This window comes from Juglans microcarpa x Juglans regia, chromosome 5D (genome assembly GCF_004785595.1).
Source record: "Juglans microcarpa x Juglans regia isolate MS1-56 chromosome 5D, Jm3101_v1.0, whole genome shotgun sequence".
Taxonomy (NCBI): domain Eukaryota; kingdom Viridiplantae; phylum Streptophyta; class Magnoliopsida; order Fagales; family Juglandaceae; genus Juglans; species Juglans microcarpa x Juglans regia.
In genome coordinates, this window is record NC_054602.1 from 823,931 (window position 1) to 843,948 (window position 20,018).

Below are 20,018 nucleotides of genomic sequence, written 5' to 3' on the forward strand. Positions count from 1 at the left end.
GAAGGCAGATGCAACCCAAGGGCAAACCAACCCTAACAGTGGATAGGCTTGCACAATTTCTGATTCTCTCTTTTGGTGGTATTGTGGTAAAATGGGACCAAATAATTGATTGATTTATTGATTATATTATTAAAAGACATTAATTGTTATATACAACATTTTCTTTCTATTTTTATCCCATTGCAGAGATGTAACACTACTTATAACTTTTGATAATACATATTTAAAAAAAAAAAATTCAACGATTAATGAAAAATATCACATCATTATAATAGAATGAAAATATAATGTGAAGCGTAGTCTATAAAATAGACTATCTCCTTGGATTTTACATGAATCATACCCTTCACCAATACCTCCTTGTGGTATTTGTGATTGATGTTTGGGGCAAAAACCCTCCCTCAATACAACCTCATTAGTCCGCCAGTGTTTAATGTTCCTTCCAATCTGACCTGCAACAAAAGGAGAAAGAGGAAAGAAAAGTACTCTGTTGGGCTGTTGGCAGCTTAAGATTTTTGATGGTCTTTATCAGATTGGTCAAGAAAAGCCCAATAAAAGAGGCGGTAGTTGCAACCATGCTATTAGGGTGTGTGTGAATGTTGAAGTAAGTTGAGTTGAGTTGAGTTGTGATGATAAAATATTATTAAAATATTATTTTTGAATATTATTATTATTTTGAAATTTGAAAAAGTTGAATTGTTTATTATATTTTGTATTGGGATTTGAAAAAGTTGTAATGATGAATTGAGATGAGTTGAAGTGAGTTTGGTAACCAAACGAAGCCTTAATCTCCGCGTAGAATTTTATACTAGTAGGAACATATCAAAATAATTAGCAGCTCTTTTTTTTTTTTTTTTAATATATACACACACATGCTCGCGTATATTATGTTGTTCTCGTTTTAGAAGTGAGATTTTTTCTTTTACTAATTGAAGTGAGACTTAGACAATAATATATATATATATATATAATATTGCTATAGTCACAAAAAAATTTCACAAAAATAAACTTATAAATTGACATAACTTTATATGATATGCTAAATTTACTTTATATTAAAAGTAGATTCACAATCTAACGTACTATATCAAACTATATCCGTTTATAGATATACTTTTATAGAGTTTTTTTTTTTATGATTAAATCGTTTCATATATATATTGATTGGAGTTAGTGTTAAATGGGTGTTTGTTAGGAATCTCAACCTTTCTCCTGACTCCAATCACCCATGTATAACATTATTCATGTCTTTTATAGCATTTTCAATGGCTAGTGAGAGTTCTCATCTAAAACAACAAACTAAAAACTACTTTATTATTTTAGTTAATGACTTTTATAATGTACTATATATCAATTAATTTATTCTTTTTATATATCGTCCCAGACAAAAAATAGAATTGGAAAGGTTTTAATATCACTAAAAAGACTCGTGAGATGCTACTATGGGTTTGGGTAATGGTGGCCCGACGAGTCACTCTATTCAATGCTCAAACCCCTCTTGCCTGTTAGAGCTCATGCCAGTTTGTAAGGATATGAACGCTTGCCCGCTTATCCTAAGACAGTAGGGATATTTACTTATTCAAAATGAGTAAATAACCAAAATGTTCTGAGATTCAAATTTTAAATAGTGGGCGAAACAGTTAGTTCGAGTGATTATAAGAAGTCAAAGCTCTATTCGCTAATGCACCCTCTCGAATAATGTGGCTCTAAGAAGATTCATATCATTACTAGCTTAGACATCAGAGACGCCCCATCAAACCTCACAAGCCATCTTATTCTTTGGTTGCAGAAGATCGAGAGTGTGTAGCAGTGAAACGTGTCCTTGACAAAAATAATAAGTTTTAATTTCACATGTGCAATGCAATATGTTTCTTGTATAATCGATAAAGAGCTTCTTTTGACATATCATTAGCTAGTTTGTATTTATATGCAAAATACATAAAGGTTTAGGATACTTTCATTAGTATGTGAATAAAGAAAAACTCTACTTACAACTGGCTGGGAGAACCTCGCGTAAATGGTTATATAAAAAATTTTATATTTTCCCACTTTCTCATTTCGTTCCCCTCTTTCTCTATCAGTTTTTTCGTTCACTAGTTCACTCATTCTCCCATTCAAAAATGTTTTTCTTAGTCCAAAAAATATTGAGATGCATAAAGAAATGTCAAGACTAAATCGAAACTAGATTGCTTACAGCCAATAACCCAAAAATACAAATTCATATACCAATTTTAATATTACCCACATCAAGTTGAGCAACAATTTCTTCCAAATGCTTATTGACGCTCATATCAATCAGCTTGGAGCCAGCATTCCCATACCTGACGGTGTACCTGGCCACCAAGCTCGAGTCAATCAGGGTCTTGATCCTCACATTCTTGGCCCCAGTCAACTTCTGCACCTGCTTTGCGATATGGGCCAAGTGCTGTTACTCAAGCTTCACCACCGAGCTCGCCACTGCCATCTTCATGTCGATCAGCTTGTTGTAAGCCACCTCGAACTCCTTCATGATCTCCTAGATCAGGTTGATCCTCTTGTCGTCCTTCAGGATGTTGAGAAAGTTGGTCGTGTGGGGTTGGAGGCCCGACGATGTTGATATTTCATCGAGCACCTTGCACTTTTTCTCCTCGTCAAAGGTGGCGTTGACGAAAAATTCGTACACCTGTGGATTTGAGAAAATCTTCTTGATGTCTGTGCTGGTCGTGTCGAGGGTGTTGTTGAACTTCGAGACGTGGACGAGAGCCAAGGCGTAGCTCCCAGCAACTGCAGAAGACATTTTGGCACCGCCCTTACCATTAGAAAAGATCTCCAATTCCAGACCTAGGCGATGAACTCTCATTCTTCTAGACCAGAGATCTAGCAGAGTATAGCTTTTCTTTTCCTTCTTCTAGATGATGCGATCTCCAGCTTCCCAAATTTGAAATTTCCCTCCGTTTTCATTGTGTTATGTTTTGGTTTTTTTTTTTTTTTTTTGACGTGACTCAACCGGGTGACTCAACCTGTTTCCCGATGGTTACTCGTGCCGGTAGTTTATAGAAGAATTGGTGAATAAATTAAGTGCGCCACTTCTCATATAGTCATGTACGTGCACACCTGGTCCGAGCGATCACATTCACATGATTCATGAAAGCAAAGGAGGCAAAGGACGTGAGGTTGGGTAGAGACAACCTTTTTAATGCAAGTTAAGTTTTTATATTTTATTCCAATAATAACCATTCAGACACAGAGAAGATACCAAATATATATATATATATATATATATATATATAGAAGGAAAACAAAATACAAAATATTAATGGACATACGAGTGTCGAGAGGTGATTATTATTGTCACTATTATCATTTAATTATTATTTAGAATTAGTATTTTTAATCATTCACTTTTTATTTTGACTTTGGAACCATGCTTCACGCTAGAGACTAATTATATCTAGGTGGTCACTATGATAATTTAGAGTCCACTTGCATCCTGACGCAATGGTTTTGATTATTTAAGGCATACTTTACCAAAAAATTGAAAAGAGATTGGTATTTGGTACTCTCATACAAAAAGATTTTAAGATGAATATAAATATAAAGTATAGAGAGTATTAATTGGGAGTGATGTTCAAAATGGTGCTTTTGCTTAAATGAGCCATATAAAATAAATAAATTAATGCCCCTATATACTTCCAAAGTTTGTGTTGAATGAAATGTGTAACGCACAGATTATTATTGTTTGACTTGTGAGTATATAAGTGAGGAGAGAGGTCGAAGTAAAAAAAAAAAAAAAAAAAAAAAAGTGAGGAGAGAGGTCGGTGGGTGACAGAGGACGCCCGTCGCGTGGTGCGTGCGTAATGACACATGCATATTATTAGTTAGACATGCTGCTCTAGGCCGCTCTAGCTGCAGGTCCCCGCCTAAACAAATACAAAATGACGCCATCCAGCTCTTGACTTGGATTCGAATAAATAAATATCACATTCATTGTGTCCGCAAAATCGACTTAATAATATTTTTCTTTTTTTTTTTTTTCTCAACGCTCACTAGATTAAGAAAAAAGTGTTACAGTAACCACCGTCTTATTTTGACTAGTTGTGTGTATATATAAATATATATATATATTTAATTATATGATTAATGTCAATATTCCTAAATTATCAACAGTACTAGTTAGTAGTTATGGTCCAATCTTTGATCGACGTGTCATATTTGTTTTCTTTACGTATAAGTTTTTTTTTTTGGAGATCTCTTTACATATAAGTTGATATATCTTTTAGTGGGTGTCTTTTATTTTTTGACTCCTTATACTATAATGCTTTTAATCGGCCCCTGACCCTCGTTATAGGGTGCGGCCGCGGGGCCATCCAAAGTTGAAAATTAATTTATGCCCTCTTAAAAATACCTTTTTTTATATAGGTTTGCCTCCAAACTAAAGATTTTGGCTTCACCTGAACTCGTTTAGATAGTGAAATGAGATGAGATGATTTTAAATAAATTAAATAAAATATTATTAAAATATTATTTTTTAATATTATTATTATTTTAAAATTTAAAAAATTTAAAAAAATTAAATTATTTATTATATTTTATATAAAAAATTAAAAAAATTATAAATGAGATGAGATAAATTAAAAATGTGTGTATCTAAACGAAACTTAATATAGTGAATCCTTGTCGCCCATCTTTCTCATAATCTTACTCTTTTTTCCTTCTTTCTTTCTTTGTTTTTTTTTTTTCATGGTCTTCCAAAACACACTAAAATGAAAGGTAAAAAGTTGACTGACAGCATAATTGGGTTTTTATACTGCCTACATATTCAGATAATCGCCAATAATTCGAGAAATTATACTCCAATTACCATCGGAACACAATTTAATTTATCTATATGTCCGTTTGAACAAGCTTAATCAGTTTTGTTTTGTGAAAAAAGAAAAAAGAAAAAAAAAGAAAAATAGATAATGATTTCGATGAGATTTATCGTCCAAAACACTGAGACGAGATAAACAGAATTATCAAAACAAATAAAGATTAAAATCTTGTTTGTTTTTACAAATGAAATGAGATTAGTTGAGATTAGAGTTAAAAATTAAATAAAATATTATTAGAATATTTTTTTAATATTATTTTTATTTTAAAATTTAAAAAAATTAAATTTTTTATTTTATTTTATATAAAAATTTAAAAAAAATTATATTGATGAGATGAGATAAGATGAATTAAAAAATTTATTGAAATTTCCTAAAAGTGCAGATGGAATGAAGGTTTTGCTATATACTTCATCTTATCACAGTAATCCCTCTCACCGTTTTGATATGTTAATGCTCTATCCATTCAAAATCATTTTTTACGCATAAACAGCATAATATTAAAAAACTATGTAATACTTATCTTTGTTAAGAAAATAAAAAAAGGACGGTTAAAAATACAGAACTGATGATGAGTAATGTTATATATTATATTTTTATTTTATTTTAATTATATTAACTAGTACGTAACATATTTATTATTATTAAATGATAAAAAAATATAATAAATTATTATTTAATAATAATAAATATATCATATCATATTTAATAAGATAAAAATAAAATAATAATATAATATATAAAATTTTACTTGGATGAAATAATCACTTCTCTTTTAATCGTTGTAAAGAAAAAGTAAACCGACACCCAAAGAATACAGGCGTAGCTCTCGGTTTTTGCGTGTTAACTGGCATTCAGCAACCAAACCCTGAAGAGCTCATTCTCAACTCCCACGGAATTTGACCCATTCTATTCCTGCTGCTGCCCACCTAATTCCGCAGTGGTTTTAGATAAACTTTTAGCTTGGAAACACCACCACTTTGCCCTTTTACTTTTGGGGGCTGGTTTGGAGGCTGGGACGAAACATTAGCAAGTGGGCCAATTTCCTTTTGGTTTTTGTTGATTACCCTATTATACCCTTCCTTTATTGAACTGTCTCCTGAGCTCTTCAAAACCCCCCCCTCCCCACCCCCACCCCCCCCCCCCCCCCCCCCCACACACACACAGAGAACAATAAGTATAAACGAAAATAAAAATAAAATGGAGTTCTTGAGGAGCTTGAAAAAAGGGAAATCATCATCTAGTTTGAGGTCAAACCCATAAGTTGGAAAATGTTATTTAATTTATATATGTTTTGAGAACCGCATTGAACGGGCAAGGACGTAAAATAGTAATTCCTCTCACTCGCATGTGGCGTGACGAACCCTGTGCAGCCCCCCCACCCCCAGGGGCAAGCCTAAAGGATAATTGACGAGCTCAGTTGGGCCGGCCCAAGGCTAAAAAAGTAAATCGAGCATCTCCAACGTTGCTTGCAGAAAAAGCCAAAACAGAGAAGCGACGATATCGATACCAACCAACGCCGTCTCAGCTCCCACTTACCTTTCTCTCCCTTACCTAAATATAAACCCCAACCCCGAATCCTGTTTTTCATTCCTATCTCCAAACGCTCTCTCCCTTTCCGTCATAAAATAACTTCTCTCAGTTCCCTTTTATTGACAAAAACAGAAAATGTCGGCTTTCAAGAGCAAATACCAGGGTAATTCACTCCTTATGTTCCTTCTCTGTTTGTGCTTTTTGTTCCCTGTCTTCTTCGTTTATCGATCCCCCTCGATTAGATCTGGAAATTCTAATGGGATGAATACTGCTTTGTTTGATGTAGTATTGTTTATTCAACTGTTGTCGTCGTAGATTGTCTATGATATTTAGAGCGGATCTTTGAATAAGGACTGTTAGTTAAAAATCCTCTTTATTGTTACTAAAAAAATTATGGATCTTTCGGATTGGGGGGATTCTAATTGAATCGTTGCCCTTTCTCTTGCAACGAAACCCAATCTAGGCACCTAGTAGCCTCAGATCCGCTTTTTGAACTTTGAAACTTTTTAACCAATTCTTCTATATGGTACAGCTTCTGGTTGGTTCGTAATAAATCGAATACTAACTACGCCTTGCAGAAAAGATTTTTTTTTTTTCCTTTCAAGTATTGATTAAGCTGATAAGATTTTTTTAGATGAGTATATTAAGCTGAGAAGAATGAATCGGGAATGAAAATTATGGGTCCGGGTGAGTATTTGTTGTTTCACATAAACATCAGATCTGGTTATAGGAAGGCTTTTGAGATGATTTCTCAATTATCACTTGGTCTAAATCATCTGTAGGGACTTGTTACTTTTAGCCTTCTGACTGCGATCATCTGCAATTTTTGTAGATTTTGATGTGAGTGGCTCTTCGGGACCATAGCATTCTGCCAATTAAGAATAATGAAATAATGAGTTGTTGGGTTTTATGGAGATCCAAAATTATTTGGTTACTGGAGTTTGTTTGTTTGGTTTTCTGTGTAAGAGTTTGTTCTTATGGATGTATGAGGAATCACTTATCAATAGATATCCAACGAGTCTCTATAATTTTGGTTCATATTATATCCTGGTTTGCCTATTTCTATTGGGTTATTAGAGTAAATGTTTTCAGTTATTTATGCATCAGATAACGCTTGTTGAAATATGTAATGCCTAGTCATTATATCGTAGAAGTACAGATTTTTTTCCTTTCGGTTATTAAGCCCAATAAAATTTAGCTGCCAACAATTTTAATGTCACTTATATATCACTAGGGTTTATGTTTTTTTTGAAAGTTGTTCTTAGCAGATTTAAAAGTTTGTGATAAGTAGCTGTTATCCTCTGCCCTTTGTGTTGACGCTTAAACATATTTGCATATTGGTATATGGCTTTTGTTTAATACTTTGTCTGTACTAAGCCTCTAGTGCTGATTTTAGTTTATTTTATTCATGTTAACTGGCAACAAAATGATTGAATTTTGCTTATTTGTCCCATGAATTCTGATCAATGGCTTGTTTCCGCTTATTTTTTTCAGACGAGCTTATTGCTAATGCTGCATACATTGGTACCCCTGGGAAGGGTATCCTTGCTGCTGATGAGTCAACTGGTACCATTGGCAAGCGTCTTTCTAGCATTAATGTCGAGAATGTTGAGGAGAACAGGCGTGCTCTCCGAGAGCTTCTGTTCACCACTCCTGGTGCCCTCCAATACCTCAGTGGAGTAATTCTTTTTGAGGAGACCCTCTATCAGAAGACAGCTTCCGGTATTTTGATTAATTCTTGTATCTATTGTTATGAATTTGTTTGAAGCACACTTTAAGTTTCTTGTGGTATAAATAAAATTTGACATGGATTTCATACAATTGCATATGGTCAAAGTTGGGTGTTCTGGTTCGATTTTGATGTTTGAGTACCATATTTTGAAAGACATCTTGTTACAAGTGTTCACTTTACCTTCACTTTCCCCTGATAATGTAAAATCTTTATATTATACCTTGCAGGCAAGCCCTTTGTTGAGCTTTTGAAGGAAGGTGGAGTTCTCCCTGGTATCAAGGTCGACAAGGGCACTGTTGAGCTTCCTGGTACCAATGGTGAGACCACCACCCAGGGTCTCGATGGCCTTGCACAGCGTTGCCAGAAGTACTATGAAGCTGGTGCTCGATTTGCCAAATGGCGTGCTGTGCTCAAGATTGGCGCAACTGAGCCATCGCAGCTGGCCATCAACGATAATGCCAATGGTTTGGCCCGATATGCTATCATCTGCCAGGAAAATGGCTTGGTCCCCATAGTTGAGCCAGAGATTCTGGTTGATGGACCCCATGATATTGAGAAGTGTGCTGATGTGACTGAACGCGTGCTTGCAGCTGTTTACAAAGCTCTAAATGATCACCATGTCCTGCTTGAGGGAACTTTGTTGAAGCCCAACATGGTGACCCCAGGATCTGAGGCACCAAAGGTTGCACCAGAGGTGATTGCTAAGTACACTGTTACGGCACTACAGCGAACTATGCCTCCTGCAGTTCCTGCAGTTGTTTTCTTGTCTGGTGGTCAGAGTGAGGAGGAGGCAACCCTCAACCTAAATGCAATGAACAAATACAAGGGAAAGAAGCCATGGAGTCTTTCATTCTCCTTTGGGCGGGCCCTTCAGCAGAGCACTCTCAAGACTTGGGCTGGAAAGCCGGAAAATTTTGAGAAGGCTCAGGCTGCTTTCCTTTCCAGGGCCAAGGCAAACTCAGAGGCAACCCTGGGAATTTACAAGGGCGATGCAAAACTCAGTGAGGGTGCCTCGGAGAGCCTTCACGTGAAGGACTATAAGTACTGATGAAGTTAAGCATCTGGTGGTTTGCGTTTTCTTTTGGAGAGTTGATGCGGTATGTTTTGGGTTTGTTCTATTCTCAGGCATAGGTTAGGGCACCTTTCCAATGTTCTTTGTTATCTCAGCCCTAATAGAGGATGGTGGTAGCATAATAAAAGCTTGAGGAGCATTCGCTTGGTGAGCTTGGGTTTTGCAGCCGAGAACTTCTTATATCTTATATTTCAATTTGCTTTCTAAACAAAGTATTATGAGTCAAATGACGTGTCGTTTCTTTCTACAAACACAGAAATGTAACTTCATTTTGGTTTCTATCCACTCTCCGTTTCGTGTTGCGGTTGAATACGTAGTCTATTGACTTTATACGTGGATCCATGGCAACATGCTCTCTGATGTAGGATGTTTCGTTCGTGAGCTGGGGCGGGCGTCTCTTTCAGCCGAAGGATGGGCAGTTGTGGCAAAAACCTTTTCTTTGAAGGAAAGACTGCTGGCTCTAGAAGACTGGTGTTGGGGGGGTTGTTAGTGTAAGGGCTTCTTCAGTGAGGCACGATAATTGGGTTTTGTTGAGGTTCCCCTGCGAAGTGAAATTCATTCCTTTATGCTGCTTTACAAAGATTCCAGTTGAAATAAAAGGCGATGGGTTTGCCGAAGCAGTAAAAAATTCTGACTGATCAAAGTATACCCCCCATGAAATCTGGAATGAATTTTTTTACCTTTCAAGCTTTATTTATTTTCGTTTATTGGCGCAAAATAGGTTTTTTTTTCCTTCATTTTCCGTATTCAACGGAATTAAATCCATAGGGCAGGAAAAGTGACAAATTATCGTTGTCCAGATTCGTATACGTTGAAAAATGGAAAGTCCTTAACTAGTTAAGATCTTGAGTGTCAACTGTCAAATGAGCTTGAGAAATGGAAGAAGGAAAATAAATAAAATAAGACAAATGATGCAATGTTTATGTGGGTTTGGCTACAAATGACTACATCTGCTAGAACCTGTCACTCCCCAAACTACTCTAGACTCGGTTTATTCTATCCTCCAGCATGTAACACGTATTTAATGCAAGTTTGAGCTCTAAAAAAGTTCCGTTGCAATTGTAGAGCACGCATGTTAATTTCGACAGTCTCAAAACGGCACTAAGCCACATTCACATCATTAATTAATAAAGAAAAAGTTACTCACGTACACTTCACGGCAGTTCAAGAGCAAATAATTTCCAGGCCTCTTCATTTTTTTGAGTTTGGGGAATGGGGTTTCGCATTCCACACTTCCATTTTAGAGGTGTTGAGTTATACTAATCAGACTTAGTGGCTGCTGGCACCTCTTCCTCCTTTATTTTCGCACTATCACCTCCACTTTTCTCGAACAGTCAATGCTACCTATTTTGTGCTAATTTCATGCCCTTGCTTCTACCCTCCCCCACCCCAACTCTCCCACCGTTGACATCATTACATTTACCTACCTAGCTACTTTTATAGCTTTTTGCCGTGTTCTTGTCGTAGTCAAGCGCTAAGGAATATCCCAATTATTAAACCAATCACCAGAATACGAGTATTATTTTTAAGATTTATATGAAACAATAAACACAGATTTTTACAGTACGTTCTTGTTAAGAAAAATATTCATAGCAATACTGTGTTACGTGTGTACACCAACTAACTAGAGATCGAATCCATCGAGCCCAAATACCAGCCCAATAAGCCTAGCCCAAACCAAAGCAGTTTTGTGGGCCGCAAAATGTCGCATAAGCTTAACGTGCTTGAATTCTCCACCACCTCAATATGGGTTCGATAAATCGGAGAAGGTAGAAGTGGTGATCAAGTATATCCAAAACACTACAAGGATCTCCAAGTAAAAAGAAAATGGGGGACGTGTCTTCCGCTTCAATAGTAAAACACACTAACATGTAATTTGTCATGATTTTTATCTTTTTATTTAAATATATATATATTTATACATCAATATGTGTCTATTTCAATAGAAATATAAAAATAACAAATTACAAATTGGTGTGTAGTCATGTAAGACATGATTAGTAATTTTTATTTGATAATTTAACAATTATAGATACAAATGGGCTGTTAAATATTATTAGATCCATCTTTAGGAACCTATTTAAGCTTGGAGACTATCCCTCCGGTAAGCTCTCAAGCTTTTTTTTCTCTCTCTATTTTTTTCCCTCCCATTGCCAGGTAGGAGTCAGTGTTGGGAATAACTGTAGATCTAAGACTAACTCGAAGTATAATAGCGGAACTAAAGGAAAGAAATTGATGACAATCACACAGAAAGAACACCAAGAATTAAGTGGTTCGACTCAAAATGAGCTTACGTCCACTGGTGGGGTCGGTATCGAAGATTTCACTATCAACAGAGATGGAGTACAGATGAATACAACAAAACTTCACAAGGAAGTTATCTCTCAAACTCACTCTAGACTTCTCTCTCAAGAAAACACTTAAAAACAAGACAAAATGAATTCTGAAGTCTCTTTGAAAAGAAGAGGCGCCGTTTGATATTTATAGGAAAAATGAGAATTCACTTTTGTGAACATTGGCTCGAGCGAACGTCGAGCGAGTGTCGAGTGAGCGTAGATTTTCTGCACTTCGCTCAAGCCAACAATTGTGCGAGAGTCGAGCGAAGCTCTCTGCCTGAACTCGCTCGAGCTGGGTGTCGAGCGAGGGTCGAGCGAAGCTCTCTGACTTGGATATTGCTCGAGCTGAATGTCGAGTGATGCTTGAGCGAAGCTCTCTGTCTGAATTCGCTCGAGCTGAGTGTCGAGCGAATGTCGAACGAAGCTCTCTGTCTGACTTCGCTCGAGCTGAGTGAACCTCCGCTCGAGCGAACCTACGACACATGCACTGTTCAATCTGAATTCAAGCCACCTCTTAACAAATCTCCACCTTGGCTTGAACTCTGCCAAAACACAAAAAAAAACCTCCGACCACAAAACCAATCCCACCACCAAATCCCTTACGGGAATAACAAAATGCGAACTCCAATCAAGTCCAAACAAAGTTTGAACTTGTATACTGCAACTGGCTTAGTCATCATATCTGCTGGATTCTCTGTAGTAGCAATCTTCAGAATCTGTATCGCACCCTCTATAACAATCTCTCTGAGAAAATGGTACCTGACATCAATGTGTTTCGTTCTCTCATGATACATTTGATTTTTGGTCAAATGTATTGCACTCTGACTGTCACAGAATACTGAGATCCCATCTTGTTGTAAACCCAAATCATTGACCAAGCCTTTCAACCAAATGGCCTCCTTAACAGCCTCTGCTGCTGCCATGTACTCTGCCTCGGTAGTTGATAAAGCAACAGTGGATTGCAGTGTTGCTTTCCAACTAATAGCTGACCCACACAGAGTGAAAACATAACCTGTCAATGATCTTCTCTTATCTAAGTCTTCAGCATAATCAGAATCAACAAAACCAGTAACTTTGGAATTGAGATCGACATCTCTATCAAATATTAACCCAAAGTTCAGGGTTCCCCTCAGATACCTGAGTATCCATTTCATAGCCCGCCAATGAGTCTTACCCGGATTAGCCATATACCTGCTAACTACGCTCACGACCTGTGAAATGTTTGGGCGGGTGCAAACCATTGCATACATGATGCTGCCAACTGCACTTGAATAAGGAACACTAGCCATGAACTGTTCCTCTTCTTCTGTCTGAAGAGATAGGCAAGCTGAAAGCTTAAAGTGCGTAGCAAGTGGTGTACTTACTGGTTTGGAATCAAACATCCCAAATCTCTAAAGCACTTTCTCAATGTACTTTCCCTGGGACAAGTACAACTTTCCAGCTTTCCCATCTCTGAAGATTTCCATTCCCAAAATCTTCTTCGCAGCACCTAAGTCTTTCATTTCAAACTCATTTCTGAATTGGGTCTTTAACAAACCTATGTCAGATATGCTTCTAACAGCAATAAGCATATCATCAACATATAATAACAAATAAATGAAAGACTTATCAAATAATTCCTTATGATAAACACAACTATCATAGTTACTTCTCAAATAACCATGATCAATCATGAAGGAATCAAACCGCTTATACCATTGCCTTGGCGACTGCTTCAAACCATATAAAGACTTCTTCAATCTGCACACATGATCTTCCTTGTTTTCAACAATGAATCCCTCTGGCTGATGCATATAAATGGTCTCTTCAAGTTCACCATGTAGGAACGCTGTTTTAACATCAAGTTGCTGTAGCTCTAAGTCATACAATGCTACTAAAGCAAGTAGTAATCTGATCGAACTGTGTTTCACCACTAGAGAGAAGACTTCAGTGAAGTCGATGCCTTCTCTCTGACTGAAGCCTTTAGCAACTAAGCGTGCCTTGTATCTTGCATCTGTATCACCCTGGATTCCCTCTTTTCTTTTGAAGACCCATTTGCAGCCAACAGTCTTCACCTTCTTTGGCAACAGAACCAAATCCCATGTTTGGTTTTTGTGAAGAGAATCAATCTCTTCAGTCATAGCTACGCACCACTGTGCAGATTTTGCGCTCTTGACAGCTTCTGAATAACTGGAAGGCTCCTGACCAACAATATTCTCTGCCGTAGTAAGAGCATACATCACCATATCTGCATGAGCATATCTCTGAGGTGGTCTAATCTGCCTCCTCTGTCTACCAGTCGCTATACTGTAGTCTTGCTCACCTTGTGCGCCGCTACTCGAATCAGAATCATGCTCATCTACAATAGCATGATCTTGGGCGCCACTGGGCAGCCCTTGTGGTGCTTCCACCTGAAACTCCACCTGCTTTCTAACATCCTGTTCTTGTCCTGTAGACTCAGTAATCTCCTTTCTCGGACTAAGCATGGATTTTTCATCAAAAGTGACATCCCTACTGATCACAAACTTGGGTGATTTAGGATCAGTACACCACAACCTGAATCCCTTCACCGCACTGGCATACCCAATGAATATGCCCTTGGCTCAAGTTTTCCATCATTAACATGGAAATATGTAGGACAACCAAAAACTTTCAAATTTGAATAATCAGCAGGAGTATCAGACCATACCTCATTCGGAGTCTTCAAACCAATCGCTGTGGCTGGAGAACGATTGACCAAGTAACAGGCTGTGTTGATTGCTTCAGCCCAGAAATCCTTAGCCAAGTCTGCATTAGAAAGCATGCTGCGAGCTCTCTCCAAGAGAGTCCTGTTCATCCGTTCAGCTACCCCATTTTGCTGTGGAGTATGTCTAATTGTACGATGTCTGACAATACCCTCATTTCTGCAGAATTCATCAAACTCACCTCCGCAAAACTCCATACCATTGTCAGTGCGAAGTCGCTTGATTTTCTTGCCCGTCTGATTTTCAATCAAAGCTTTCCACTGTTTGAAGTTAACAAATACATCACTTTTCTGCTTCAAAAAGTAAACCCAAACCTTCCGTGAGAAATCATCAATGAACGTAAGCAAATATTGAGCTCCACCTTTTGACGGGACGGAAGATGGGCCCCAAAGATCAGAATGAATATAGTCCACAGAACTTTTGGTTCTGTGAACCCCTGTAGAGAACTGAACCCTGCACTATTTGCCAAACACACAGTGTTCACAGAAATCCAGTTTCCCTATCTTCTGATTACATAGCAAACCCTGCTTACTCAAAATTGACATTCCTTTTTCACTCATATGACCCAAACGCATATGCCACAAACGAGTGACATCAGAATTTGGATCATCTGAAACTGACACTGCAGCTGCACCTGTCACTGTAGAGCCCTGAAGGAAATAAAGACAATTTGTCTTATCTTCTTTCATCACAACCATAGAGCCCTTACTGACTCTGATAGCTCCACCTTCACCAGTGTACTTGTAGTCCAGAGAATCAAGAGTACCCAAAGAAATAAGATTCTTTTTCAACTCTGGAATGTGTCGAGCATTAGACAATGTCCGGACAATTCCATCAAACATCTTAATTCTGACTGAACCAATTCCAGCAATTTTGCAACCCATATCATTCCCTAACAAAACGGAGCCTCCGTTGACCGATTCATAGTTAGTGAACCAGTCCCTCTTGGGACACATATGGAAAGTGCAAGCTGAGTCCATGACCCACTTGTCACTAAAGCGACTATTAGAGTCGCTAATTACTAGAACAAGATCTAGGTCGTTAGGCCCATCATCAACAACACTAACGGCATTAGATGAACTAGTGCCGTCCTCTCTGTTTTTCAGTTTTGGACACTCGTTCTTGTAGTGACCAAACTTATGGCAGTAATGACATTTGACGTTTTTCTTACTAACCGTTGTTTGTGAACTGTCCCTGGATTTCCCCTTATTCTTCTCTGAACCCCTGTCATTCGATCTACCCCTGCTTGAGGACCCCTTAACAAACAAGCCACTAGCTTGTTCATTAGTGTTCTTCACACTCAATTTATTCCTCAACTCCTTAGAATTCAAAGCAGACTTTATATCTACCAAGGAAATTGTATTTCTACCATACAACATAGAATTCACAAAGTTCTCAAAAGATGTGGGTAATGAACATAAAATAATTAACGCTTGATCTTCTTCTTCAAGCTTAATATCTATGTTCCTCAGATCCATAATGATTTTATTAAATTCATCTAGGTGTTCAGAAATAAGAGTACATTCCTTCATTTTGAGAGTGTATAACCGTTGTTTCAAATACAACCGGTTGGTGAGAGATCTCTTCATGTACAGATTCTCAAGTGCCGACCAGAGACCAGTTGCAGTCTCCTCGTCAGCAACCTCTCTTAAAACTCCATCAGATAGTGACAAAAGAATAATACTGTGTATCTTTTCTTCTTCTTTCGAAGGAGTCGGAGAATCGTCAGATACCGACACTTCTAATACTTTTGACAAGCCCTGTTGTCGCAGTAAAGCCTTCATCTTGATGCGCCATAGACTGAAACTGTTCTGACCGTCAAATTTCTCCACTTCGAACTTAGCCATAGCCATCCCTCCAGATCACCCTGAGCCAAGCTCTGATACCAGTTTGTTGGGAATAACTGTAGATCTAAGACTAACTCGAAGTATAGTAGCGAAACTAAAGGAAAGAAATTGATGACAATCACACAGAAAGAACACCAAGAATTAAGTGGTTCGACTCAAAATGAGCCTACGTCCACTGGTGGGGTCGGTATCGAAGATTTCACTATCAACAGAGATGGAGTACAGATGAATACAACAAAACTTCACAAGGAAGTTATCTCTCAAACTCACTCTAGACTTCTCTCTCAAGAAAACACTTAAAAACAAGACAAAATGAATTCTGAAGTCTCTTTGAAAAGAAGAGGCGCCGTTTGATATTTATAGGAAAAGTGAGAATTCACTTTTGTGAACATTGGCTCGAGCGAACGTCGAGCGAGTGTCGAGCGAGCGTAGATTTTCTGCACTTCGCTCAAGCCAACAATTGTGCCAGAGTCGAGCGAAACTCTCTGCCTGAACTCGCTCGAGCTGAGTGTCGAGCGAGGGTCGAGCGAAGCTCTCTGACTTGAATATTGCTCAAGCTGAATGTCGAGCGATGCTTGAGTGAAGCTCTCTGTCTGAATTCGCTCGAGCTGAGTGTCGAGCGAATGTCAAGCGAAACTCTCTGTCTGACTTCGCTTGAGCTAAGTGAACCTCCGCTTTAGCGAACCTACGACATATGCACTGTTCAATCTGAATTCAAGCCACCTCTTAACAGTCAGAAGAAATTTATGATGCACATAAGACGAATTGAATTTGTTAGTCATAATTTGGACTGACGGATGGCAGTACCGAATACACACACACAAACAAAGGGTAGAGTTAGAAATACATACGTGATAATGTAGCTAGCGCACATTAAGATATCAGAGCTGGATGAATTGACAGAAAATAATGGACAGTGCTGCTGCGCTGTGATGCTCGCCAGTGGTCCTTAGTCCTTTAATTGGGACTCATTCTCGCAGAAGGATAACGATGTTTCCTATGGGGCCCTGAAGGCTGAAGCACAACTTTTTACTCGTTCTCAAAAGAATTCTGAAAGCAAAGAACTACGATTAACGATGTTGGCTAAGAAGGCCATGATGAAGATTGAAGGGGAAATGGCCGGAAACCAGACTGCATCGTCATCCTCATTAATTATTATTATCATGCAAAAATATATATGATAGCAAAATTTATGTTGCTTTTGGAAACCTTCGAATCGTAGATCGTTTTGATTTTGGTCATTGGATTTTGGGCCCTTTCTTAGATTGCGCGCAACCTCGTTTTCTTTAATTAATAGGATCGAGGCCGAATGAGACAGTCATGACTTGCGTAGGTTGGGTGTATGTATCTGTGGCCTACTCTCCATATGTATTACATAATACTCTCTCCTCCAGTCGCAATCACACATAAATCATAAGCCGACGAAGACATCGTAGAAGGAGAATCAGTACCTCAATAATTCTCTCTCCGTACGCCTAAAAGAATTATATCTGTCAAGAAAATAATTCTCTCCCATTCCGAGAGAGAGAGAGATGCATATGGACTTTGAACAGTACAGAAATGTGAAGTTTGCATCATCCCGTTTTATCATTTAAGTTTAGGTTTTGCTAATTAATCTATAGTTTTTTTTATGGTTTGGGTGCTAATAAGTTATAAAAAAAAAGTTATAAAAAAAAGGAGAAAAATGTACAAGGTTTAAGACCTTCTGGCCTCCTCCTGCCTTTGTTTTGAGAATGCATGCATGCCCCGATCATAGAAGCACGCAAAGTACTGAAGTATTGAAGGAAAAATAGATGTTTGATCACAGAGAATTGATATTGCTGGTCAGGGTGAAAGATGAGGTATTGATTGTTGCCTTTTAGGGCAAAAAAATATTTAAACAGTGGCCCTTTTGTTTAATAATTTGGGGCACGTTAAAAGAAAGGCAGGTCACTTTTTAAATATTATCTAAGTTACATGGTCAAGTCCCATCAATGGAATCACAAAAAAAGCCGATCCTTTGGAGTCTGATTTTTCCATAATTGATGAGTAATTTCGTTTCCTTCGATTGCTATTGCTAATGACTAAAAGCTGTCTCTCGTCCATGGGACAAGGGAAGCAGCGCCTCTCTGGGTGAAAGATTCAGAGAGAGAGAGAGAGAGAGAGAGAGAGAGAGAGAGAGAGAGAGAGAGAGAGAGAAGAGGAAAAACAGATAAAAGCTGGAGGGGGCCAAAAGAAAGCTCTGGTACTTGACACAGTGATAAGGACTGTAACGTCGTCTCTCCCAGCTTGTAATTTGGTTCCCCCTGCCCCTGGTGGGAAGCTTCTTTACTCCTTCCTAAATACGGGCAGTCCCTGTCTACTAGTTTAACGTATGGACACAGTGTCTGTGGACCATGATAGACTATGCATGATTTCTGGTACCATCACCCTTGTATATTATTCTATATGCAAGAAAGAGTAAGCGGTTTCAGCAAACCTCCCGTCCCATCTATTGTCCAACTTTCTGAACTGTCTAGCTTATAACGCCAAAAATACCTCATTCTACCCAATTTCCGAAATTCAAAGTATGCCAATTCTTAATTATATTATATGTATACCTACTATTATATTATATATAACGGCCTGTGGCTTATTGCACAAGACCCACATCTCCAAAATGGAGATCATGGTTCAACCCCCTCCCCAATATATATTAAAAAAAAGAGTAGCTATATATTATATATATATATATATATATATATACAGCTACGTACTCTTATAAGACTCTAAAGAGTAAATAGGAAAAGTGTAAGCAATAATATTCCAACTGATCTAAAGAGTTGCTTCCCATTAATGATTGGCCAAAGGAAATGGTACTTAAAATTAATGTGAAATAGTTTAGTTACAAAGAGATTTTATAAAAGGAAATTTATAAATTAATGTGGCTTGATTGCAATACTATTTTTATTGTAATATATTAGATCTAACTTATCATATAAAGTCATTTCAATTTATAGGTTTATTTTTATGAGATGTTCTTGTAGTTGTAGGTAGCACTTTTCCTTAAAAATATAAGCTTTCTTAATGTAAGTAATTTATCCAAGATGCAATTTACATGAAAATCCCCTTCCAACCATTACAAATTCCAAAACCCTTACTTCTTCTGATCAGTTAAATCCAAACACTGATTCACCATATGTACAGTAAGTGCAACAATAAATATCAAAGTATATCCAAGTGCGCATTAGTTTCCACATTGGCTTCGAAACTACGGCCTTTAGTGTGATCATATTCCGCTTCCTTTGATAGTGAGTATTCAAGTATTCATGATGAAGACCACTGTCTATATATATAAGCTTGATATGTCGGAAACAACGCTCATATATAAGTCATAGCAAATAATTTGTGAGTAACGTTAAATACAATTATAACTAATTTGTGCAAGTTGTGTATTTCTTTTGAAAAAAAAGAGAGGTTTATTATTAAAAAAATAATTTTTTATAGATATCATATTTACTCATTTTTTTTAATTAAAATAAATATGCATATATTCTATAATTGTAAATATCATTTCTTTGTAATTTTTTGGTCGGCATGAAGATTCCTTTCCAAACAACATTATCTTGAAAATTTTGTCTCTGACAAGTACTACTAAAGTTAAGTTTTCCCACGGGTGTGTATATATAGGAGTGACGTTCGGAGAGAATATGTTTAGCTACGTGCTTTGGTCGAAATTCTCCTTGATCTGTTCCGCACCATTGATGAAATTAAGCAAAAGCATATTTGCAAACCTTGAAAAACTACTGTTATTAGCTTGTTTAAACTTACACGATATATTCTTAATTTTATTATCATAATGTAAGGCAACAATCCTAATTAATTAGATTGCATTATTGCACAACAGAACGGAGCTAGGAGACATTTAACAAATATAAATTATAAATTTGCAAATTACCAATTAAATTAA

The 20,018-nt window shown here is 37.3% G+C and overlaps 1 protein-coding gene and 1 pseudogene across 2 annotated transcripts; one reads left to right on the forward strand and one right to left on the reverse strand.

The window, feature by feature from the left end:
* Window positions 1-2,200: 2,200 nt before the first annotated feature.
* On the reverse strand, window positions 2,201-2,839 carry LOC121264706 (annotated as a pseudogene).
* A 3,501-nt stretch (window positions 2,840-6,340) lies between these two features.
* Window positions 6,341-9,804, forward strand: LOC121265430 (fructose-bisphosphate aldolase 6, cytosolic-like). Of its 2 annotated transcripts, XM_041169062.1 has the most exons (4): window positions 6,352-6,543; window positions 7,875-8,102; window positions 8,340-9,209; window positions 9,550-9,804. In XM_041169062.1, the coding sequence occupies exons 1-3, from the start codon at window positions 6,516-6,518 to the stop codon at window positions 9,158-9,160; spliced, it is 1,077 nt and encodes a 358-aa protein (XP_041024996.1). In that variant the 5' UTR covers window positions 6,352-6,515; the 3' UTR covers window positions 9,161-9,209; window positions 9,550-9,804. The 2 variants fall into 2 exon arrangements, with proteins under 2 accessions (XP_041024995.1, XP_041024996.1); XM_041169061.1 differs by lacking the exon at window positions 9,550-9,804 and having other exon boundaries at window positions 6,341-6,543; window positions 8,340-9,463.
* Window positions 9,805-20,018: the final 10,214 nt, after the last annotated feature.

Bases quoted from the DNA above. Each gene is read 5' to 3' on its own strand.
- LOC121265430 (XM_041169061.1), top strand. From the start codon at position 6,516: ATGTCGGCTTTCAAGAGCAAATACCAGG. The intron at 6,544-7,874 runs GTAATTCACTCC...TATTTTTTTCAG, and splicing joins TTTCAAGAGCAAATACCAGG to ACGAGCTTATTGCTAATGCT. The intron at 8,103-8,339 runs GTATTTTGATTA...TATACCTTGCAG, and splicing joins CTATCAGAAGACAGCTTCCG to GCAAGCCCTTTGTTGAGCTT.